The following is a 26,332-nucleotide window of genomic DNA, read 5'->3' as shown; positions in this document are numbered from 1 at the left end:
TTCCTTTTTTTTTTAAGATTTTTAAAAATTTATTTATTCATGAAAAACAGAGAGAAGGAAGCTTGCTTTAAAAAAAAAAAAAACAAAAACAAACAAAAAAAAAAAACAGTAAAACCACCATCACCAAAAAACACTGCAAATCAAATTTGTATATTGAAATGGATATCTCATTACACCTCAGAAGGCTGATTATGGACCAAAAGAAAATGACTTAATCATGTCTAAAACTAATAAAAAAATTATTGTAAGCTTGTTTTTAAAATACCGTTTAATACAAGATGTCAAGTTTATCAATGTTAGTCTGTGTGTGTGCGTACAAGACAGTCTCGTATGAGTTCATAGCTATTCATCTTTATGTTAAGAAAACAAAATCTTTATTAATGAACCAATTAACATAATAGTTTCAGAATTAACCATGTTAACAATTCATTAAGAAAGCAGTATTAACTCCTTAACATTAAGAATCTGAGTCATACTCCTTACTAAAGCTCAAGATATGCTTTTCTATGTATTCTTTAATAAATGTAACCTCTTCGGGGTTTTGGCAAGCTAATCACATTAACCTTATTTATGAAGGCATGGCTGTCAATTTAAGGTAGATGTGAAATGATGCTTAAACTATGACATCAGAAATTCTAATGCAGAATATGCTAGTATCTTCTGTATTATCCAAACTGCAGGGCATGAAAATGACATTTGGTAGCATACTTTGTATAATTTTCATATACGTACAGATTTTTCTTACTATCTGATATAAATATGCATTATTCTGTAGTGTCTTTTCTCCTCCCCCACCCTGCCACTGGCTAGTAAGAAAAAAGTAAGGTATATTCCAGATGTTCCTCTTTCGTGGAGCTTTCGATTCAATCCTGTGCTAGATACTGGAAGGCCCACAAAAACCAAGTATTTGTTTTCTTGAAACTTGCAACATTCATTATTTTCATTATTGTAAAACTTCCAATGATCAACCCACCACATAGACTCAGCCAATACAGTAAAAGAAGAACAGGGCCCTCACTAAATATAAAGAACTCTGGGCTGGGAAACAGGAACAGTTATAGTGAAAAGAAATTATTTTCATTTCATCATAATTTCTGACTTGTTAAAGCACTTCAAAAACGAGGTGAACAGAAAGCACTTACAAAGATAAGGATTCTACTAGGTGAAAAAAACAGATATAAGAGATGCATAGCTAAAACATCAGCTTTTTACCACTATATTTTATAAGTATTGCCACTAATTCGAAAAATTAATAAATCTGATGCATAAATTACTCTTCATACAGAAAAAAATAGGTTTCCTGTCAGAAAACCAAGTAGCTTTTTAAAACCACAAATTGCCTACATACATGAAAACTGCTTGACAGCCCCATTTTTAATTATCTTAAATTATTCTGTGGTATTTATGAAAGACATCTATTTACATGTATATGAATAATGGGACTCTTACAGAAATCTGCTCCCTTCCCAGTCAAGGCCTACCTCATCATCAAAACCATTTTAAGAAATGAAATATTAATTCCAAAAGAATCAGAAAAAAATTTTTAAAATATGCTGAATATTTAGTTCGTTGTTCTTTCATAGCACAAACTGCAATATATTCAATTATCAAGTTCAGTTTTGAATCTATGTCTAAGGAAATTATGCCTATGATCCCCCAAAGAATAAGAAAGTCCAAGGAGCAAGAAAGATGTACAAAATAATAAGCAACTCAAGAAATCTTGGTAACAGTACTCTGTTTCAAAATTAGGTTCATAAAAAAATAGTACTAGAGAAGAATTCAGACATTTGAAAAAGTTCAGTCCAAAAATCCTGGGACGGTAAAATGTGCCTTCAGAAGGGACCACTGAAAAGACAGATTCATTTGCTTTTCTTTTTCTCAAGATTTTTTTTTTTGAGAGAGAGAGTGTGAGTGAAAGAGAACATGAGCCTTGGGAAAGGGGCAGAGGGAGAGGGAGAAGCAGACTCCCCGCTGACTTTGGATCATGACCTGAGTCAAAGGCAGATGCTTAACCCACTGAGCTATCCAGGTGCCCCGGATTCATTTGCTTCTTGGAGTGAATGAGATTGTGACAACATCCGGAGGCAGACAAATCACACCTGTATTCAATTATTTCCTAACATATACTACGAGCTAAGCACTGGATTTTCAAAAGTGAGAAAAAAAAATAGGTAGGACTCATCTATCTACTCTAAGAATCATATCAAGACAAATATCAGACTAAGTTCTGGTAAATGCTATTCAAAAATCAGTACATAGTATTGTGTGTGTGTGTGTCCCCCCCCCCCCAAATCACAACAAAATGTCCTTCATTTAGATTTTTTTTCCGGCTCTGTGACTCAACAAGAGTCACTCACATATCTTTTCTAGAGAAGCAGAAAGCCTTGGAAAAGATCACTGCACTAGTTTGTCAGTCACCCATTCTGAGCTGAATTGTGCACCAACACCCCCACTCTTCATCAATTCATACACTGAAGTCCTAACTCCCCAGTAGCTCAGCATGTGACTACTTGGGAGACAGGGGCTTTAAAGAGGTAATTGAGGTAAAACAAGGTTCTGTGGCTGGGCCCTCCTCCAACATGACTGGGACTGCTGTAGGAGTAGCAAATCAGGAGAGACGCAGAGGGCAGGGGAAGACCATGTGGGAACACCAAGGGACAATGGCCACCTACAAGCCAAAGAGGAAGGCCTTAGAAGAAACGTATAGCCTCCAGACTTGTGAGGGAATGACTTTCATTGTTGAAGCCACCCAGTCTGTGGTACCCCGTTATGGTAGCTCTAGTAAATTAACACACCATCGATCAGAGCCTGATGGCAAATACGAGCTGGCTTGATTCTTGACCACGTCACTTACTCTGCTCAGTAAATATTCAGAGAAACTTCTAGGTACCTAGCGTTCTTGCAAATCAGTGGCCTAGACACAAGGACGAGAGGCTGGAGGACAAGGTGTTCACAACAGGGAGAATCTTTGTCCTACATACGGTGTCCTGAGTGTTTTTAGATGTAGGACCAAGAAAGCCATTGAAACAAAATGACATATCCTGGAGGCAAGAGCAAGAGAGTGGTCAGGGGAGCAGCTTGGGGAGGGAGAAGAGAAAGAAACTCACAGGCCTGTGGTGCCAGCAGCTTGACATGGATGATCTCATTTAATGTCCTTAACTCCTACACAAGCAGGTATCAGCATCCCTTGTTGCACGCCAGGAAACCAAGTCACGGCATGATTAAAACATAGAGCTAGTTCAGCTGCAGAACCCAATTTTCATTCTGATCTGTACTCTGATCTGATCAGTTTTCATTGTGTGGAGAATTATACAGAAGTTAGGTATGCTGAGAAATAAATACCTAAATAACGAACCACAGGAAACAATACTTAGGTGATTAAGAGATGGGAGAGGATTCAAGGCAAACCAGTATTTACTGACAACTTGCTGCTCTGCTTTAATACCCTTTATCTGAAAAAAATAATAATAATAAAAATAGCTTTATCTGGAATAAGGCCACACACGGTAAGGCCCTGGGACAGTAACTGGTACTTGAGAGAAAAATCTTACCCAGCCATTACTACTACTAAGGTAACACCTCATTAAGTCCTCCCAACAATCCTGTGACGCATACCCAGTTATCCCCATTTTAGAGATTAAGAGGAACGAAGCTCAGGAAAGTTCAGTGAACTGGCCCAAGGTCAGAGAGCAGTGGGGGAAGGGAGGGAACAATTTTGAGTCCCAAGAACTAAAACAGATCTCTTAATAATACTTATGTGTTGAGCGTCTTTTCCCATTGCCCACAGAGGAGGAAGGTAGTAATTCCCCTTACTGAAGTAAAATGCTCCCCAGGAAATGTTTTTTAAAAGATTTATTCATTTAGTTGAGAGAGAGAGAGAACACAAGTGAGAACCGGGGGGGGGGGGGGGGGATCTCCAGCAGACTCCCTGCTGAGCATGGAGCCTGACATGAGGCTCCATCTCACCACCTTGAGACCATGACCTGAGCCAAAATCAAGAGTGGGATGCTTAACCCACTGGGCCACCCACTGGGTGGTCCTCCACAGGAAATTTTAATTAACTCCTCAGTTCCAACAATTGTCTCCCTTCTACTTTTGGGTTGGAAGTGACAACAATCAAAAAGAAGAGCTTCAGTGGTAGGTAACAAAGAAAAATTTTAAAAGGTTGTTCCAGAAGGCCAAGGATGATCCAGGAAGTGGGCAGAGCAGAATGCACGTGGCCATGCATGAACCCACACGCATCCAGGTGCTGTGTGGGGCCGGCCAGCCGGCCTGCTGCAGGGGCAAGAGCGCTGAGCTGACTGCACACTGGAAACCCAGACCAGCTCGATCCCTAACTGCTGCCAACACACTTGAAATGGGTTCCCAGGCCGTTCCAGGAAGGGAAGAAGTCTCCGCTAGAACTGAGCACGCACGCAGTGAACAAGGAAAGAAAAAGGCCAGGCGACAGCAAACACAGGGACAGAGGACCGAGCAAGCCACCCGCTCAGGCTCGCCCCACCAGACGGGTGCCCCCGCCTTCTGTCCCGTAGCACAGGCTACGGATCTGTCCCTTGCACCCACTGCAAGTCCCCCAAGGGCACCTGGACACACAGGTGGCTTGTGATGAAGGCTAAGGGAACAAATAAATGAAAGAGCAAGAAGAGAGGGAGGGAAGAAAGAGGGTGGGTGGGTAGCTTCCCTGCTTAGATTTGATGTCCACCAAGCTTACTTACACATTCATTATCAAATGTTCTCTCTTAATTCAGGTAAGTCTCTGACAACCTATTCTAAAATTTCACTTAATCTAAACCCAGTTAATTCCAGACCTGTCATTCCTGACCCTCTTATTTTACCTAAGTGTGATTTTACCAAAAGACAGACACAGAAAAATGTACATTTCCAATGTAAGCTCTACTTCAGTCCCAAATGCAGCCGAGGAATTTTATTCATTGCCAACCAGGAGTCGAAAAGCGTTAGCTCCCACATTTGCTTCTTGCACTGACTCTTCAGGCTGCATTTTCTAATAGAGTGAATAACACAAAAGAGTAAAAGCAATAAAAATTGGTGGCAGCACTGAATGTATTTCCCAAATCTCTGGACTTGCTTCTTCCTATCTTCTTAAGTTTAATGATTACAACTGTGGCTGAAAACACCAAACACACAGGCTTGCTCCAGAGGTGACCAGTATAAAGAGATAACCTCATAAACAGTAATCACTCTTCTGCTGGCTTTGTATATGCCAACACTTTCATACGCAGAGAAACAAGCCAAGCTACTCACGCTTACGTAAATCTTGAATCCGGAAAAAACACAATGAAGGCCCATATAAATGAAATCAACACGTAGTCCTTTACTACACACACTGAGCTCTTTTCTGGGTAACTACCCAGTGACTCATAACTAAGACTGCTGAGGGCTAGAGAGAAGGATGGAAACAGGTACCTCGTCTCTAGCATCTCTTTAACCCACCAACTTTGGTAAAGCATGTGACTGCTGTAGTTGGAAAGGACACTGGCAGTAATTTAAGACCTTCCAAAATAAAGAGGATGCCCAGCAAAGGTTTGAGAAACACCTCAGGAACCGAAGAACCAAGGTCCTACCTGCTCCGTCCTACCACACTCAGCTGCCACAACGTGAGGATCCCACAGGGAGACAGAGGTCCCTGCTTAGAAAGAGCTAAGCATCTTAAGACACTGCTAACAGGCAGGAAGCCTCCCTCTTCTCCGAACACAGCACTGTCAGTGATGCTGAAGGCAAAATGGCAAATGGATTTATTTGGTGTAACAATTAAAGGTGACAGTAACAACTCCTGGCCTTTGTATATCATTTACTGGCTTATAAAGTGCTCAGCACAGAACTTAACTCTCATAACATTCAGCAAACCTCTAACCTCTCACATGGGCAACATCATAGTCCTCAAGGATTCAAGGGGAAGTACCTTTAGGAGCAATTAAGTTACTTAACCTAAGGCTAGCTAAGTACGTGTCAAGATTCATAACCAAGTACTCTGGAAATGCTATGCCTTTTCCTATCCTATTTTATTGTTTATCACCAACCTAAAAAGAACCACATTTGAAGATCAAAAATCAAATCTAATCCTCCCCCAATGTGCACACAAGCACACTGGACAAGTAAGAATAGTTACATCTACAGAGTTTCAATCAGTAACATCGACCAAATGAGTATTTCAGACTCAATGGAAATGCTATTTTAAGGACCAGAATATGTGTCAGAAGACAAAACAGTAAGTAGAGATCTGATGGTGCAATTTGTGCCAAACTGAGCTGCCTTTAACATATTAATAAAGATATCACTGTAGCCTGCAGGTAGTCAGTGTTTGTTAAGTCTCTCTGGATCTGCCCAGAAGAGAGCTAATCACATCTCTTCACTCTAGCATCTCAGACCACACTCATGCTCATGGCAACATAGATTATTCTAGATTGGAGCTATGAATTTTACGTATTATAGTTAAAAATGCCTTTCCAGTCTGTCAGTAGGCTCCATGGCACAAGGATTAAGAATCTGTTCTGATGGTACTCAGATCCTATCTATCACAGCAAAATAACTCTATCATTATGAAAGTTCAAGTAAACCAGATGGATTTCAAAGAGTGTGCAGGAATATAAAATCCCCCTACCTTGCTAAAGTTTTGTACCCGGCAAGTTGAACAAAGGTATTTTTCCAAGAAAATTTGTTATACGTGACATATGTGGATGACTAATTTAGAAAGACAAATTGTGCAATCAAGTTAAATGTAGTATAATGCACATAATTTAATACTCATTGATTCAGAAGTCATTTCTACATGTGGCACTGTCTCAATATTATTTTTTAAAGATTTGAGAGAGTATGTGCAAACGAGGGGACCCAGGCAGTGGGGCAGAGAAGCAGACTCCCTGTTGAGCATGGAGCCCAACACATGGCTGAAGCCCTCAACCTGAGAACATGACTGAGCTGAAATTCAGAGTCAGACACTTAATCTACTGAGCCACTTGGGCACTCCCGTCTCAATATTATTATGATAAAAATCAATTATCATTTTCCTATTGAAGTAAAATATAGCGTTCTGGTCAACAGAATGCTAAACACCAAGGGAGTGAGTCACACTGTTTTGGTATTGCTTATGGAAACTCACTTGTATTCTTAGTTGGTCTACAAACAGTAGAGGTGAATCATCTACTTTAGATCAGAAAAGAACCTGAGATCCTCACACATTTTCCTTTCCCTTCTCTCTACAAGATGAAAATGACACCAGCCGGCCGGCCACATTTCAATAATGGCCTGTTTATGTGCTGGGCACCTTTCAAGGAACTGGAGATCCAGGGATGCACAGCACACATAGGATCCCTGGACTTGTAAAGCTTACATTACATGTTAACGGGGGGAGGAGGGGGAGAGAAAGACCCACAATTACCAAGTAAACAAACAAGGGGAACACTCAAATAAATAACCTGAAAATACTCCTAATATGTAAGTGATGAATCACTAAATTCTACTCCTGAAACCAATATTACACCAATGTTAACACCAAGCCAATGTTAACTAACGAGAATTTAAATGGAAATTAGAAAAAACAAAAACAAACAAAACCCTAAAATTACATAAGGGGTTGGACACAGGGCCCACCGAGCTCACATTTCCCCTGTTAATCCTGTGTCCTACACTGTGCCACAATGTCAGGTTCTCAGAAATGAAAGAAATTCAAGAGAAAAGACAGAACTGGGAGACCAAGAAAAAGCTCAGAAAGAGGAAACCCACACAATGCTTTGAGGGAGGGTACGGCCCTGCTACATTTCTTTAATGTAACACTGCCAACTGTGTCTGTAATTCATTCCTCAGACAAAATAAGCTATAAAATGAAAAATAAAGTTGCCATGAATCTGTTAATAATGGAACTAACACAGAATGGACATATAAATCCTCTCTGATCTTTTCCACAGAAGCTCCCAACCACTCTGCACAGTCTTCGTTGTGGAAATTTTCCTAACTTTCTATATATATAAAAAAAAAATCTATTCTTCTAAAGGACTTAAAGTCTTGAAAGAGATGGCTACCAAATGGGTCTGATTCTCAGACTGTCAGGGCACAGGGCAATCCTCTATGCTCCTTTCTGCTCATCGTTTTCATAATCCTGAAGGTAGAACCCAGCACTGGTTTAATCCCAGGTTGGAATTTACCAAAGGGAAGCAGTTGGGGCTAATATTTACAGCTCTCAGCTGGCTTCACTGAGCAAAATGGAGGAAAGCATTCTACGCCTTCCATCTAACAGACCCCATTATTTCTTCACAGGGGCTCTGATTTCTGGCCAACTCTTGAAACAATACCCAATGGAGAATGATCAACCAAAATATAAATGCATTTTTCAACAGATTAATCTTCTTGCCTCTCCCTGGTCAAGGGAAAGGAAATATATATAATTTCAACAGGTACCGACCCATTAACAAATCCCCAAAACACTGAATCAAGGTAAAGTGTGTACTTGTGCCATAACAACAAAAACACTTAACTTTGATTACTATTTGAAGTTTTTGAGTTATGTCAGTTAATCTGGAAAAAAAAAAAAAGTGATTGCCCAAATGACAGAACATGAACTTGAAAGTTTCGCTTTTTCTTTTCATGGGCTTAAATAAATCTTTTGGTCTACATGAAATTTTTTCCCGTAACAGCTGAAAGATATTTCGTAAATTACCAAGGAAGCATGGAAAATAAAACTCAAGGCGTCTGCTTAAGAAATTTTTACATATAAATTATTCATAAAGTTAATATGGAGGTTAAAAAACTGAGGAAAACCATGGCCAGTGTACAGCGAAAGGAAAAATTTGCGTCACACGGTGCGATCTCAGTAGGCATCGAGGAAGGTAGTCTGCCAAACTTTCTTCGAAATTGTTCTAACAGTCTTCTTCACAATAGTATCTACCACTTTCTGAATGCCCACTGTGGACTACATACCTCACATAACATTTCTCTGAATCCTTACTGCTACGTATGTGGCAAAAGAATTCGTCAAAGCTACATGGAACGTAGCCATGGTGAAACGTGGTGGGATTTGAAGGCAGGCCTCTTCAAGTAATGTCCATATTCTTCCCAGTTGTAGTCCTCGCCCTTACCCCATGGTTTCAACCCTAATCACACTCACAATCATTTTTACGGAATAGAAATAATGCTGATGAGAGTGATAAGACTAAATGCCCTCTTATCTAAGTCTACTTTTTATAGTTGGGGGAAAAAAATTTTTTTTAGTCTCTATTTTCTCTTAAGTTCAGACCTCTCCCAGCCTCTCACCAAAAAGTAAAGCACATGTTTTAACACTTAAAAACCGGAGCTATCAGAGACCACGGAGCCGAAGTGACAAGATCCCATGGCTCTCCCATCCCACTCCAAGTCTACGCTATCTTTAGGTCCATGGCTTCAGTCCTTCTCAATCCCACCCCCACCCCCCACACCAAAACAGACTGTGCAAAGCTGTCTTCCAAAGCTAGATGTTTATCTTTCTATAAGATGATGATCTCTTCATTACTGACATTTGTATTTGACCAAACTGGTCAATTGTCTTTAAAGCACTTTCAGTACTAAATTATCTAATGAGGGGCCCCTGGGGGACTCAGCAGTTGAGTGTCTGCCTTCAGCCTAGGGCATGATCCTGGGGTCCCGGGATCAAGTCCCGCATCAGGCTCCCTGCATGGAGACTGCTTCTCCCTCTGCCTGTGTCTCTGCCTTTCTCTGTGTCTCTCATGAATAAATAAATAAAATATTTTTTAAAAATTATCTAATGAATGCTATAATCAAGAATTTCTCCACTGATTCCAATTAGTGTTACTAATGTCACATCTTTAATCATTCACCTGCCTCCCTCTTCAGTTTTCTTCCATTGATGGACCACCTTATTTATATGTGAGCAGCTGGTATTTTAGCACTGGAAATGCATGAGCAGCCACGCCACACATACACCCGTGCATTGGCAGAAAGTAATGTCACAAAGCAAATATATGTATCAAGGAAGGCTTCTGATGCTGACTCTGAAATCACATTTCAGAGGAAACTAAGTCTGTGAACTGAGAAACACCTAGGTCACAATCCTGGTTCTACTTGGGACCTCAGTTTCCTCATATGTGAAGTTAAGATGGTGAAAACGAGTGAAGTAAGGAAAGCCTAAAGCACAGTGCACACCACACACAGTAGTCACTCCCACCGTCACAGGCTGCACCAACACAGGCTGGCCCATGTTTCCCAGCTGTGCCATAATAAATAACTAGGACCAGTCACCATCTTCCCCCCTTCCCTTCTCTTTCATAAAAGCTTTACTGGGATAGAATTTACATACCATAAAATCTATCTTTTTAAAGTACCTCATTCAGTGGTTTTTAGTATATTCACAGAACTCAATGACCATTCACATTCATCACTATTTTAAGTTCCAGAACAATTTCATCACTCCTGAACAAGTACCATACCCACTAGCAGTCATTCCCTAATACTGTCTCCCCCAGCTCCTGGCAATAATTAATCTACTTTTCAGTGTCTATGGATTTACTCCTTCCTGACATTATAAATAAGAAGAATGATACCGTGTCTAAGCTTCTTTCACTTAGCATAGTATTTTCCAGGTTCATCAACATTTTAGGATTTATCAGTACTTCCTTCTCATGGCTGAATAATATTCCATTGTATGCATATATATCATATCATGTTTATCCATTCATAAAGCTGAGGCCATTTGGGTTGTTTCCACTGAGGGGCAATGATGAATAATCCTGCTATGAACACCTCAAAGTTTTTGTGTTAACGTGTGTTCCTTCCTCTTGAGTACACGCCTAGGAGTGGAAGAGCTGAGTCATGTGATAAATCTCTTTAACTCTGAGCAAATGCTTTTCTTTCCAAAGCAGCTGTACCATTTCATATCGCCACATGCAGTGTGTAACAGTTCCAATTTTTCCACACCCTTGTCGACACTTGTTATCATCAACCTTAACTACAGCCATCTTAGTACCTGTGAAGTGTATTTCACTGTGGTTTTGATGGGTATTTCCCTGATGGTTAACAATGTTCGGCATCCTTTCATATGCTGACAATTTACACATCTTCTTTGTAGAGATGTCTATTCTGATCCTTCGCTCATTTTTAAATTGGGCTGCCTTTTTATTCTTGAGTTAAGATTTCCTATATAAATACTAGGCCCTTCTGAAATCTATGATTTGCATATATGTTCTTCCATACTTTCAGTTCCCTTTGCACTTTGTTGATAGTGTCAAAAAGTTCAGATTGAGCATCTAAAATTTCATTTGGATGGCATCAAATTTATCTATTTTTTTCTTTTGCTGCTTGTGCCTTTAGTGTCATATCTAAGAATCAATTGCCTAATCCAAGATTATGAAATTTTACTTCTAGAGTTATATAGTTTTAGCTCTTACACACTTAAATCTATAACCTTTAATTTTTGAATATGGTATGAGGTAGAGGTCCAACTTCATTTTTCTGCACTTGTATACCAGCTGCCCAGCACCATTTGTTGAAGAGACTATACTTCCCTCTTCTGCACTGTCTTGACATTCCTTTCTCTCTGAAATCCACATTCAGAGAATTTCATTCTTGTAGGTATCCATCCCTCTGATCTTACTACTTTTCCAACTATCAGGCATTTTATTACTCCACTTGAACCTCCAAATCGTTGAAGCAAACCTATGCTATATTTACTTTATTTCAGCTTGGCCAGTCACTTACATTTAAAAACATTTATCAAGTACCTACGATTATAGACCAGGCAGTATTCTAGATTCTCAGATATAATACCAGAGGCAAAAAAAAAAAAAAAAAAAAAAAAAAAAAAAACCAGAGGCACCGGGAGTTCTTGAGGATGGATATAAAACTGTATCATACTTCATGATGGAGACAGGGATGAAGCAACAAAGACGTAGAAAAAACAGAACCACCATTTCCGTGTTGGAGGTTCTTGAAAGGGTCACACTGAAGGGGGCCATCTGAACAAGAAAGGGGACCGAACTGTTCAGATGAAGAAGAGTTCTAGAGTATTCCAAGAAGAGGGAAATAATGGGCACAAAAGTAGGTAGTTGAGAAAAGGCCAGATATATCCAAGGGACAGAAGAAGTTTAAGGTGGTAGCAATGTAGGCCAACAGAAAAAAACTTTACTCTCCTAGGAAGGAGAGTAAAGTTGATTATTAAAGATCCATCCATTATACTTGAGAACTTGAATTCTGCTTTGATGCTATGTACACCCAGAAGAACTGTGGGGATACAATGCAGAGTTGATAGGCACAGGGACAGACTAGTATGGGGCACTTCTCAAATACATCTGGCTGGGAGGAGAATTTGTGTGTGGGGGACTCTTTCCACAACTACATGACAAAATGTACTTTGCTCCTTAGATCTCTTGGTGATAACAAGTCTCCTAAGACATTTTACACTTGGCTCCCCTCCCTCCTCATTTCTTTGAACGATACATGCCATGAGCTTTAAAAAGGTGTTGTACACACATTCTACCAGATTCTCAGTCTTCTTCCAAATTAATCATCCGTTTTACACAGACACAGACACTTCACTGTCTGACATCATTAAAGAGGGAGCGCTACCATGGAAGGTCATTTAACTCTGGGCCCATCTTCTGATCCGGGAACCCATCTAAATGAAATCGAATACATGCCTTAACACATGGCTTTTTTCCCCTTTTCTCAACTCAGAATCCAAATTATTCCATTTCTACTCTTCTTCCAATATCCTCTAGCATTTTCTGCCCTAATTGTCAGTTGAGAAAGTGCTTCACAATGTAATGTTTGCATCATCAGTTTTACCAAAGTGAGTTTACAGTCCTGCTAGTAATCCTTTTACTTGGATTTTCTATAATAGTTTTTATAGAATCAGAAATATACCACAGCCTAAACTTCTCTATTTCTCCTAGGACTCTCAATAAATGTTTTGCAATTAATGCAATCACAAGAAAAAAAAAAAAGAAAAAAAAAAAGCACTCTGCAGCTTCTCTTCACTAGAAATGTCCCAACTTTTAACTGCTATTCCTTAAATGGGCCTTTAGTATAAAAGGAGGTGTTATTTCTGCTATCACAATTGTGAGAACTGTACTCGGTTCAATGGAATGAAACACTTCCTCAAAATAAATGAGCAGGAGACATAATGGAATTCTACATTCCTTGTTCTTTTCTGTTAATTGACTGGTGACGTGAATGTGATCCATCATTATGTGTCCTGGCTGGACAGGCCTGCTCTGCACCCTTTCTCCTTCCAGTGATTCTTATTTACAAAGACTTGTGTAAAACAAGTCATTTATTTGCAACAGTGGGGAGACGGGCCAACATTTTGACTATTCAAAAAAAATAAAAGAAAGAAAGAAAGAAAAAGAAAAAGAAAGATGTCAAATTGGCTCACGTAGAAGTAGGGATGGAAAAAATGAAATTATAGTGGCTGCACTACGGTTTAGACAGTGAAGAAATGGCTAAGTTTTAACATCAGAGAAGGATAAATCTTTGATTCCTGCCTGCACTTTAGCAATTTTCCTATGCAGCTGCCAATTTTTTTCGCCCTAGCAAAATCATTAAATACTGAAAATTATACATTTTTAAACCACTTCAAAAGTGGAGAGACAGAGGAAAAATAGAAAGGAAAAAATCCAGAAGGATATAATCCAAAAAAATGTTTATGCAATGATTCTTCTGTGGGTAGTAAAATTATAAATATTTTCTTCTCTATTCTCTTCTGTCTTTTCTGATTTTTTTTTTCCTAAGGAGTAAAGGATGCCCTTATAATCACACACACACAGACACACAAAAAAAGGGCAGGGAGAGAAAAAAATAGTCCAGCACCTGGAAAAGAAGTTGTACAGGAAGACAGGCAAAGAAGTGCACATTCCACACTGAGCACAGGTCAAAATGAAAGTATGTACAAACATCCACATTCTAGGTACCCTGAACACTGGAAACCTTGTCTAGTTTACCATTTAATATTTTTTTTTTTTAATTCTTCCAGTGTACCTCTGAAATTGCTGTTACTTTTTAAATTGCTATTGCTATTTTACTTAAGGAAAAAAGTCAAATTTCAGAGAAATTGAAGTACAAATAGCCAAGTTCTCACATCATACTCAGCAATTCACCAAGCCCAGGTGGGGCCACAGTACAGAGAAATGGGACTCCAATAATAAAGGGTAGTCCCTATTTGCTTTAACAATGTCTCCTTTGGTATTTTACCAATTAAGTCTACAAACTCTTTTTTTCCTACAAATTGTGGTACAGATGGAAGGAAATCTCTACAGCACAACCGAGTGTGAACACACCTTGGCTGAGGACTGCCTAACAGCCTACTGTGTTTCTCTCCCTCTGGCTCTCTGACAAGTCAAGAGAGCAAGACTTGGGAGGGGCCATGTGGTGCTACCAAAATGAGGACAACTCTCGCCTTACCCTAACTCAGTGAACCTTGGAATAAGTTTTGGAAGCCTCAGCATATATTCTCTTGGAACAATGATAGTGCTTATAGTGAGTGGAGAAGCCTGTCCAGTGGTTTACCTGTGAGATATAACCTGGAGGCACATGGATGGGAGGAATGGACCCATTAGGTGACATCATGGGAACTTCAGCAGGTCCTATGAGAGACAAAAATAAGACATTAACAGCTGAAGGAATACACATTACTCAAAATAATTATTGGTATTTTAAAAATATTATCAAGAATGAAGACAATTAATTACTTTGACTATTTTCTCTTCAATAATTGGGACACATGCCTAAGAATTGAAATCATGGATAAAAACGAATTCTCCAGCTGTATAAGTCAAGGAGGAAAAAAAAAAAAAAACCAACAACACAAAACTATGAGCATCTTTATAAATATTTAATGATTCCCAGATCCTCAAGTTCCATAAACCAAGGCTGCTCAGTTAAGAGTCATCTAACAAAGTACAGCAAAATGATTTTTTTTTTTTTGCCTTTAAAAGAATGTATTGGTAATAAATGCTTAAACAAATGTTTAAATGTGTTTGTCTCCTCTGGTTATAGCTAGCTAGCTAGCTATCTATCTATCTATCTATCTCCCTCCTCTGGTTTAAAAGGCTCCTGTACACTTTGGGTTTATAATTTTCATTTCAATTATTTTCAATAAGTTACTATAACATACCAGCTATTTGAAACAGAAGAAACCTTTAAAATACTCCAAATGAGTTTGGTATGCCTCTTACATTATAAGACAGGGGGAAAAACAGATCACGTTTTAAAACTAGGCATTATCAGAATCAGGCATATCAGAATACTCATGTCAAATTTACCTGGATTATTTCAAAGTAAAGCATTCAGTGAACAAGATGTTAGTTTCAAAAAATTAAATTCAATATATGTTAATCACACATCTATGGCAAACAAAGAATAGAAAGGCAGCACTCAGTTATCTAAGACACAGTCTGGGTGAATAATTACAAAGAAACTGATGGTCATAACATTAAAATCAACTTCTAACACCCTTCCCATGACCCTCTGATGAAATGGTTTCCTGAGAAGCGCAAGCACCTCACGGTCACTGGTTTTCATTTGGGTGCCTGGCTCCCCTAGTTAGCAGCCCACCGCCCCGGTGTCAATCCAAAGCTGTGTTTCTAGTCTGAGATGCGACTTCCTGGCTCCAAGTGCCTCGTATTGTTTATTTGCTTTCTCCTAATGCGTGTTGTGCTGCCGGCGATTAAAACTGTTCGGTTGTAACAAAACCCAAGAAAAACACAACACTTTCCTTGGCAAAAAAAAAAAAAAAAAGACCGATGCCTCCACCCAGTGCTGCATCTACACTGTAAGCATGATGCACCTTTCTCCTCAGAGGGCAATCCAGTGTGATGTCGCAGCAGAGAGCCAGTGCAGCGTGTGGAGGGACAAGGATACTGGGTGCCTACTAGCAGGTCTGCAAGTATAGGAGGGAAAAAACTAGGGGCGGGACAGAAAAGATGCTAATATTCATGCAACACTCCTCATGACTAGAGTTCACTCCAACTCCATGGACAATACACCCAAACAACTATCTGTGAGGCTCTAATACACACAAAACCACAGCAGTTGCTCACATGCTAACACAGTGGTAGGCAATTAAAGCAAAAGGCAACAACAACATGAGTGGATAATTGCATGAAACCATTCCCTCTGTAAGTATGATTTAAACGGATACATCCACCAGCCCCGGAGGCACTTTCCAAATCATCTTCCAGATCCGTCTTTCTCATCAGCCTTAACATTTTGGCCACAGCCATCAAGACATTTAGGTGTTTACTAAACATTTTTACTTGATTTGACTCACCTGGAAAAAAAAGAATCCTAGGCAAGGACACCAGCCTTAGCACTCCCTGAAACCTGAGTCAATGCCCTCGGCTCCATAAGTAGGCATCAGAGGCCTCCGCCTGGGTTTCAGGCCCCAGCTCACTATTCATACGGATTCGGTGACCTTAGACAATTTAGACTTTCTGAGCTTCACTTCTCAACAGGTGCACATGAGAATGACAATTCTTACCCCCCTGAATTGGGTTTAAAGATTAAATTCAATAATACATGCAAAAGTGCTTAAAGCACTGCATGGTACAGCAATCACTCATGAAAAAGTTAGCGATTTTTACAATTTTTTTCATTTGATGTACAACTTTTTGCTTTTTCTTGTTTGTTACAATTACACTGAGTACATTTTTTTTTTAATACTCCATGTTCCTATAATACATAAAATCAACAAGTGTACACTTTGTACGATACCGACCCAGGAGGCAAAGCTTGCTCCTGCGATAAATACAGTACAGGCTGTGAACAGAAATGCTTCCATCTCCATAAAGTATTGCTTTTTAATCACCGAACTATATACCAGGCAAACAGTCTCTTAACCCTAGGCATGACCCCTAAAACTGTTAAAGTCATTTGTATAAAATGCTTTAAAGCATGTAGGACAAGTAAGTGATTTACAGCCAGAAAATGTTTTCTTCCTGGCCTTGATTTCAAAAGTAGCCAAATGACTTTACCATGCTGGTTCCCCCTTCCTCTTGTCACCGTCATCAAACCCTTTCAAAGGGCATTGCGAAATATATAGCCATGGCTCCCAAAACTCAACTATGCCTTGGAACCCCAAGTTCCTCTCCTTTCTGAAGCAACCCACTGCACCCACAGGCATCTAGGAGTGTAAAAGCTAGCAAAATTAAATCCATTCACAATGGTAGTATGAGAAGTTCCTGTTTCTCTTAAGTACTTAACCTCAAAAACTGTGAGTTTACTGCCTCTGCACAACTGTTAGCGTTTGAGAACCTTCTGGTATTATTACAACCCTTCCCTAATTAAAACAAACTTCTCTTCCTAAACTTCTAGGGCTACTTGGTTCCTTTTGATTTTTTAATTGATGCCCTTTAATCACACAGGACTTAAATGATAAGCCTCTTAGAATATGGTGAAAATGCTCTCTTCTTGTTCAAACTAATACTGGATAGGTTAGGCGGGGAAGCCACGTAATTTTCTTAAACAAGCCAACCTCTGACTTTACTGGGAAATCACTGAACTATTAAACTTTTTTTTGGGGGAAAAAAAAACTTTAAATCTCTGAGTCATTTGGAAACTCCTTTAATTAAACCCTTGTGTTACATCTAGATGGGTCTACACAGATAAATGCATTCATAGATTAAATAATTTGAAAACCAAAGTAAACAAACATATAACTTCAAACTACAGTCAGATTTTTTTTTGAGAAAATAATTAAGAAGCAAGCTCAGCTAGAGACCACATGAACTCTTCCATAGACAGATGAAAAATGTCACATGCACGATTTTTAGAATGGAAGCAGAATGTTCGCTAAGAGCCAAGTAACTCCATGAAAAAATGCCTTGGGAAATGTGATCGATTTCAGGTTTTAGCCTATGACTTTCAAATGTCAAGAATTCCTTTTTTTAGTTGAACAAGATGTGAGACACAAACAAGAACTATGATTGCTTATAGTCCTTAAAAAATTAAAGTGCAATATGTAAGTACGTCATCTAACATCTTAAAATTCTGCTAGCATTTGTTAACAAATTGATTTTTGGTTTGCTTATAGCAAAGGTTGGAGAACAGTTTAGTCAACCAACAGTCATTCCTGCAAGGATGCTAGGACTTCACTCCCACATCAAAGAGGCTGAAGGAAAGCCCAGCAGTGTTGTATTTTTAGGACCACACATGGCCCTGGAGAGCTTCTGAGCTCCTGCCAAGGCTGTGAGTGAGGACATCCTATTTCCCTCTGTGCTTCCTCCTGCTACCAGTGACTCTCAGAGCTCACATACGTAGATAACCCAGGCTCTGATGCTAAACTCAGCGTTTTCACCTATTCTGGGAGCAAGGTTACCTAGGCTGACTTGAGGTGAGTGTACAAAGGAGAGTCAGAAATCTGAAAGGGGTGGAAAATCAGAATATGGGGTATTAAGTATCATTCAAACCAGCTTTAGAAAAAGACTAGCTATAAATAAATAATTACACCACAACTCTGGACAATTTTAAATGGTATTTTAAAAAGCTGAGTATTCACCAATAGGTAAACAAGTAGTGAATAAATAGTTCATCTGTCTACAAACTAGTACTTGTGTGTTCAAATGGCTATTTTCAACAACAGCCCTTAGTAGCAATGGATCACATTCTTATCTTGATATTTAAATATTATCTTATTCAGGGACCCCTGGGTGGCTCAGCGGTTGAACGTCTGCCTTTGACTCAGGTCATGATCCCAGGGTCCTGGGATCAAGTCCCACACTGGGCTCCCTGCGAGGAGCCTGCTTCTCCCTCTGCCTGTGTCTCTGCCTCTCCCTCTGTATTTCTCACGAATAAATGGATAGAATTAACAAATATATATTATCTTATTCAAAAAAAGATGTAAAAGAGGCTGAGACGACAAACAGCAAGGTAAAACAAAAAACAACAACAAAAAAAGCAAAGGCACAATAATGATGTGACAAAAATCCAATAAACCCTATAAAAGTGACCACTGTGTCTTTCTAAATAGCCGAAGGAGAAATTCCTGGTGGCAGCAGTAGTCCTAAGGATAAGTCCATAGGTAGCAGGTAAGCAGACACTTAGAGTGAAAGTAATTATCAGAATAAATGGTCTAAATAAAGTGTACTTGTGCTGTTTGCCGTTGATCTAAAACTGAATATGAAATATGAGGTTTTCTGATGAATGCTGTGAATAACTAATAATGAATCTCCAATTATTTATGGTGACACAAGACATGTAGACAAGGTAGGAGATTGTGTAGGCACTTTGGGAAACTCTGACATTCTTTTTTTAATTTTTATTATTTTTTAAAAACTATTCAACATGGATTAATCTCACAAGAGAGCTAAAAAGAATACAAAGAAATAAAGCAGGTCTTCAAAACACATGTCCTAACCTCAAAGATGGAGCACAATCGTTCTTAAACTTCAGCGTATACCAGAGTCATCTGGAGGGTTTCTTAAAATCCAGATGGCTAAACTCTAGAGCCAGTGGCAAGTATTAGTGTTTCTAGCCAGTTTTCAGGTGATATACAAGCTGCTGGCCAAGGGCCACACTTTGATAACCTCTGACTTGGTGGGTTGAAAAATGATAAGCATCCATAGCTAACACCATATTCAATGGGTAAAGAAATCTTTCCCCCTACCACCAGGAACAAGACAAGAACGCTCACTTTCACCACCACTCTTCAACAGAACAATTGAGGGGTGGGGAGGATAGGCATCCAAATTGTAAAGGAGGAAATAAAACTATATGTACTCACAATACATAATCCCATATGTGGAAAATCCTACAGATCCATAAAAGAAATTAGAGCTAATAAATGAATTCAGTACATTTGTAGGTTACAACAGCAACGCATCAGTCAACTGAGTTTTTCTATACCAACAATCCTGAAAAGGAAATTTAAAAGGACCAATCCCCATTTACAACAGCATCGAAAAGAATACCTAGAAATAAATTTAACCAAGGCGTGGATGTGTGAAAATCTTATTCCTGAAATAAATTAAAAAGAAATCCAACTACAGAACACCTAAATAAAGACATGGAATGAAGACTTAATATTGTTAGGATGGTAATATACTCAAAGTGACCGACAGAGGCAGCAACGTAACCATCAAAATTCCAATGGCCTTTTCGGTAGAAATGAATATGGAATTGCCAAATGCCCCCAAACAGACAAAAAGAATGAAGTTGGGCCTCTATTTGTCGTCACATACAAAAATTAACTGAAAATGGATCAGAGACTTGAATATAAGGCCTAAAGCTATAGAACTCTTAGAAGAAAACAGGGTGCATTTCATGATATTGAATTTGACAATCGACTCTGAGATAATACCAAAAGCACAAGCAAAAAAAAAAAAAAAAAAGGGAAAATACCCTGGAATTCATCAAAATTACAAACTTTCGTGTAGAGGACATTTTTAAGAAAGTGAATACAGAAATTACAGAAGGAGGAAGAATATTTACAAATCATGTATCTGGTAAGAGACCTGTATCCGAAGTATGTAAAAGATTCTTACCAAAAAAAAAAAAAAAAAAAAGCCCAATTTAAAAACGGGCAAAAGGCTTGAAGAGACATTTCACCCAAGATGTACAGTCAACAAGTATGACATGTTCAATGCCATTAGTCATTAGGGAAACACAAATCAAAACCACAGTGAGATACCAATTCACACCCACTGCAATGGCTCTTCTCAGAAAAATGGAAAGTAAGTGTTGGGGAGGATGTGGAGAAATTGCAACTCTTATACATTGCTGGTAGGAATGTTAAATGGTACAGCCCCTGTGGAAAGCAGTTCAGTGCTTCCTCAAAAAGTTAAATATAAAATTATTATATAGTCCATCAATACAACCCCTAGGTATATAACCAGAAGAATAAAAAATAGGAACTCAAATATGCACGCACACCTGTTCCCAGCAGCACTACTGACAATAACCAAAAGATGGAAACAGCCAAAATGTCCATTCAAGGATGAATGGGTAAATAAAATATGATATAATGCAATGAAATATTACTCAGCCATAAAGCGATCAAGTAGTGATACATGATCTCATGCTATGAAGACGAACCTTGAAAACATGTTAATTAAAAGTCAGACACAAAAGATCACATATTGTACGATGATTCCATTTATGAAATATCCAGAGTAAATAAATCAGTAGAGACAGAACTCAGACTTGAGGTCTCCAAGGGCTGAGGAGTAGGAAAGATCTGGAGAGAAACTGCTTACGGGGTGGGGTGCAGGGTTTCTTTTTGGGATGATGAAAATGTTTAAGAATAGAAGCAGTGATTGCACAACACTGCGATTTTACTAAATGCCAATGAATTAAAATAGTTAAATTTACATTATGTGTGCATTTCACTTCATTTTTTAAAGATATGAACATCTAACCAAAAAAAAAAAAAAAATGTAGGGGTGCCTGGGTGGCTCAGTTGATTAAACATCTGCCTTCTGCTTAGGTCGTGATCTCAGAGTCCTGGGATGGAGCTCCAGGGTCAGGCTCCCTGCTCAAGTCTGCTTCTCCCTCTGCCCCTCCTCCCTCTTCTGCACCCCCCTCCCAAATAAATAAATAAATAAAATCTTTTTTAAAAATGTAAAATAGGGCAGCCCGGGTGGCTCAGTGGTTTAGTGCCACCTTCGGCCCAGGGCGTGATCCTGGAGACCCGGGATCTCCCAGTCGGGCTCCCTGCGTGGAGCCTACTTCTCCCTCTGCCTGTGTCTCTGACCCCCTCCCCTCTCTGTCTCTGTGTCTCTCATTAATAAATAAAATCTTTAAAAAAATCTCAAATAGGAAAATTGGGGTTACTAATAAACTACCAGAGGCAATGGAGTATAAATCTCCTATAGCACAACTTCATTCCTGATACATTAGTATTTGGGAGGATGCTATTTCGAGATGCTGTGCTCAGCAAAGACCAGTAAGATACATTCTCTCTCCGCAAAGGACTGATAGTCTAATTACAGGGATACAGACATATAAACAAATAAACACAAGGAGGCATTTCAGGCACTAAATTTAGCAAAATTTTAAGAGATTGTCATCCCATGGACATGTTAGTAATTACAGAAATGAACGTTTATAAGGCCCTTTGGATTTAGTAGAGTAGTTCGGTTGTTTCTAATTTTACTTTCCTTTGGGAGTAAGACGTGTTATTCCTGAAAATGTTGCTGCTAAGTAAGCCATTTTCCCTCCAGGTGTAAGTTTCCTACAGAAGCCAGGTAGAGAGGGCACATTTCTGTGGCTCAGATAAGCTACTCTGTGACCTGTAACTACTTCTTCCCAAAGGCATCCTGCCAGAGAGGAAACAGGCTGGGAAGAGTAGAATCTGAGGCCTGCAAAGAGCAAAAAAGCCTTGAAGCTAAGGAGGCCTGGGTTTGAAAGAACCTCACCACTTTCTAGCATGACCTTGGGCAAGTTTCTTAAAATCTCTCTGATTAGCAGTTTTCTGACCTAAAAAAAAAGGATGACCAAAGGCTATTGTCAAGAGTTGTTCTGAGGACTACAAGGTGTCAGGTACAGAAAAGTACCTCCTGGTGCCTGGTCAGATACCGGTGTGTTAACAATGTTAACACTGTGCAACTAGAAGAAAAATACTGCATGAACAAAAAGATTAATAGTGTGCAATCATTTACCACAGAGACAAATGAAGAATCACAGTCTCTCAAATGAGCAAGTTAATTGTTTGTTTTTGACATTTTTTCTCTTAAAAACAGTCCCATCTTGTAGCTTGGAAACACCCTCCATTGAAAAATGCAATGCACTCTAGATATATTCATTATGATGAAAAAATAAGAACCAAATTTGAAAAAGGGAAGGAAGGATGCTTTCCCATGGTCATCTACTTCTCCATCCTAATCCTAGCTCTCTACCTTTCCCTCAAATTACCTGCTATCTTTCCCTAATTTCTAGGAAACCTTAGAAAGTTGGGTGTGCCTAACTTCCAAAAGTCCTGAGACAGCTCTAAGTCAAAGGACCAGCCCTTGTTTTCTGAAAGTCAATCCTCTACACGTCTCTGACATTGGCTTTCTTACAAGAATTTCTAGTCTGGCTCAGCCATTGTCCTTAAAAGTAGCAAGTGACCATAACAACAAATTGCCTAATGACTAAACATTCCTGCTGAAACCTTCTTGAAGTCAACTGCTATACCGAGAACCAAAACTGAGTCACTGATAGAATTCATAAATAACGGGTCACCGCCTCTTATCGCTTAACCATTTCAACACACAAGGAGGTTGTGCGTTAGTTATTAAGCCTGTTTTGCCAATTTGAAATGCAAGTCCTTCCTTTCCAAATATTTCTCTTGGAATTTGCCTTGCTGCTTAGCTGTTACAAGGGCTTTAGGAATTGGGGGAGACAAGGATTTAACTCTCACATGAGACTAAACTCCCTGAATCCCAATTTTCTTCAATTTCAATAAAACTGAGATATCTACCCAATTTACCTTATCAAGTTGTTTCTAGGCCTAAATGTTAATAAAATCCATATAATTACTGTGTGATCAGAGTGCTCCAGTTACGTTAGTTAATATTTTTTTGAACTCCATTCAATAAACCCTTATCGTACAAGATGCTGTAAGGAATTAAAAGCCACAGAGAGGATTTTACAACAGCTATGTTAGCAATAAACTACTATATAAATAAGCAGCAATTGCTTTATTAGAGGCCAAGAGCTCTAGAGCTGGACAATAAAAATCATCCACAGGGTAGGTAAGGGAAGCGTACTGCAAGCTCCCAGTGATTGGCAAGGAAGAGTGAAGTGAGCTGCTGAATCCATTCACTACAGGCGTCATGATCTGACAGTTTTAAAAAAGAACCTGATTTAAATCCAGGGCTTCAGAAATACAAACTCATACTGTCAAAGATATCAGGTACTAGGAGAGGCCAGTAGGACAGCCCTCAGCTCCTGATTTCAGGACCCTTGCCTGCTGCTTTGTTCAGTTCCACAAACCTTTGCTGAACCCGATCTAGCTGCCAGACCCTGCGCAGGATGCCAAGGACACAATGACATTGAAGAGAACAAGCATTTCTGGTCTTAATTATGGAGAGAATGGCATGCAGAATGAGTAATGCACAGGTGCACGGGCGTGCGTGGGGGAGGGGAGAGCCCAGCTTTGTGGCCCGAGGCTTCTGGGACAGACACTGTGCATCTCGGCATGGAGTCAGGCGCATAGCCCAGACATCCCAAGCAGCAGGACTATTTGGTGCAACCGTAGTCTAGCAATAGAGATGATTCAAGAATTAGGTAGAAGGCCTAGGAGGAACAGTTCAAGAAGTTGCTCTTTGGAAACAAAACAAAACAAAAACAGTGGGTTCACCCTGCTGCTGAAGCTGGACCTCCCAAGGCCTCGGGAGGCCTTGCTTTCAAGGGTCCCTTTATTGTCTTATCCAAATGCAGGATAGAATTTACCAGTCTGCAAATGAAGCACGTTGACTATCACCCTGTTAGTGAAACAATCTAAGCGAATAGTATCATTCGGTCTGTCTCTGTTTTGATTTTTAATGTCAGGTTTTAATGTCAGATAATCCAGGAATTTGCTTGTATATACTTAAACCCAGACCCTTCTAAACTTCAGAGCTCTCAGGAATGATGCTAATACAACTCAACAGTATTAAGGAAGGGCTTCGGATATGTTTTAAGTCTCTATAAATATTAGCAATGAAGTTAAAATAAAGGGATCAAAAGGGGTAGGATGCCCTTTATTTCAAAGCCTTCTTCCCCAGCATATTTCCTATTGTGCCCATTAAGGGCATTGGAGGCCCTCACCCCTCCCCACAGAGCCAAGAGGACCATATCGCCCAACAGCTGGTATTCCAGCTAATAAGGGACCCAAGGGGGAGTCACCAGGGACACTGAGCTGCCCGAAAGGGCTCAGCAGAATTCCCGTGAGCCCCTCAGGCAGTCTCCTTGAGGGCAACAATTTACTAGAGCAGAGTATTTCACATTTTATTCTAAACATCCTACAACAAAACACAAACTGTCGTCTTTTAAAGACAATCAGGAAAGCCTATTAGTTTTGTAGGGGAAAGAATCAGAAAGATTGCTCCTTAAAAGCTGATGCAGCAGGACGCCTGGGTGGCTCAAGAGGTTGGGCGCCTGCCTTCGGCTCAGGTTGTGACCCTGGGGTCCTGGGATCCAGTCCCCGCATTGGGCTCCCCGCAGGGAGCCTGCTTCTCTCTCTGCCTTTGTCTCTCTCATCTTTTAAAAATTAAAAAAAAAAAAAAAAAAAAAAAAGCTGATGGCAGGAAAGCAGCATGCCGGCAGGAACGGGTTTCCCGGGGTTGCCTTCATTCTCTCGACCAGCTCCCTCCGCTCTCCGGAAGGGCCCTGAAGGGGAGGGGGGTGGAGGACACGTCCGCTCTTCCTCCCGGGCGCCCCCACTCCCGCCCCACTGGGCTGGCCACAGGCCCTCTTCTCGCAGGACGGATAAACAGCAAGCAAACCCCAAGACAGCCAACAGCGATTGTCCTGACAACTCTGAAGAGCCGGGGGACAACCGTGCACTCCCCTCTCGGGCCGTGCTCGGCTTCCCAATTCCAAGGCCATGCGCTAGGGGGACAAGTCTGAGAACAGCCCCGAGATTATTAACGAGGCCATGGGCGACCGCATTCCTTGTAAGCTGTTGGACCTGCTCACGTTACACGGGAGAACACGAAACCCCCACCCACCTGAGGGCCGGATTACAAAGGGAGACGGGCGCCCCCGGCCTGTCGCCACCCGGTACACAGGGGACAGGCAGTCACCGGTGCCCTCACGAGGTTTGCAAGACAGACCGAAGAGGACCCCCTTTGAAACTACTCTGGGGTTGGCTCCTGGGCGGCCCCCGCGGGAGGCGTGCCATCAAGGAAAGCCTCGGACTGGAGCTGAAGCCTCTTCCCGACCACATCCCAACACGGTTACGGGCTTCCTTCTGTTAACGCACCTCACGTCGGAAAGCGAGACAGAAACGTCTGAGATCCTGGAACGGGGCTACTTTTTAAAAAGCAATGCTTATCATGGAAACGGAAAAAAAGGAGCTTCGACATGTCAGGAGACACAAGGGACAGCTGACCTACCCGGTGCCATTTGCGCTCCAATGGAGGAGGCCGCGCCCTCACTCAGCCACCCAGTGTCAGGCTGGAAAGGGTCTCCCCCAACCAAGACCTGCGCTCTTCCGAAATCAACCTGATTTTACAAAAGCGTTTTGACTGCTAATAAAAATTCTCTCAATTGTCCCGCGGCTGGGATCTAATGATGGGTTTTGGAATGACGAGCTGGATGTGGAGCTCCGTCTCGGCCTTACCTACAGCACCTCACGGGGGAAGCCCGGGAAGTAAAGGAGGGTTCTACACACCAGCCGTGTTTACACAGCCTGCTGCTTTTACTCCTGTGTTTG

The 26,332-nt window shown here is 40.4% G+C and overlaps 1 protein-coding gene across 1 annotated transcript in view; it reads right to left on the bottom strand.

The window, feature by feature from the left end:
* The window catches only part of FNDC3B (fibronectin type III domain containing 3B), a 338,585-nt gene that overhangs the window by 140,843 nt on the left and 171,410 nt on the right, over positions 1 to 26,332 (bottom strand). The window contains exon 4 of the mRNA XM_077880348.1: positions 14,506 to 14,582. Coding sequence (XP_077736474.1) covers positions 14,506 to 14,582 — 77 coding nt within the window. The remainder of the gene's footprint in view (positions 1 to 14,505; positions 14,583 to 26,332) is intronic.

Source organism: Canis aureus, chromosome 31, assembly GCF_053574225.1.
Source record: "Canis aureus isolate CA01 chromosome 31, VMU_Caureus_v.1.0, whole genome shotgun sequence".
Lineage (NCBI taxonomy): Eukaryota > Metazoa > Chordata > Mammalia > Carnivora > Canidae > Canis > Canis aureus.
This window is presented reverse-complemented; position numbering and strand designations above follow the sequence as displayed.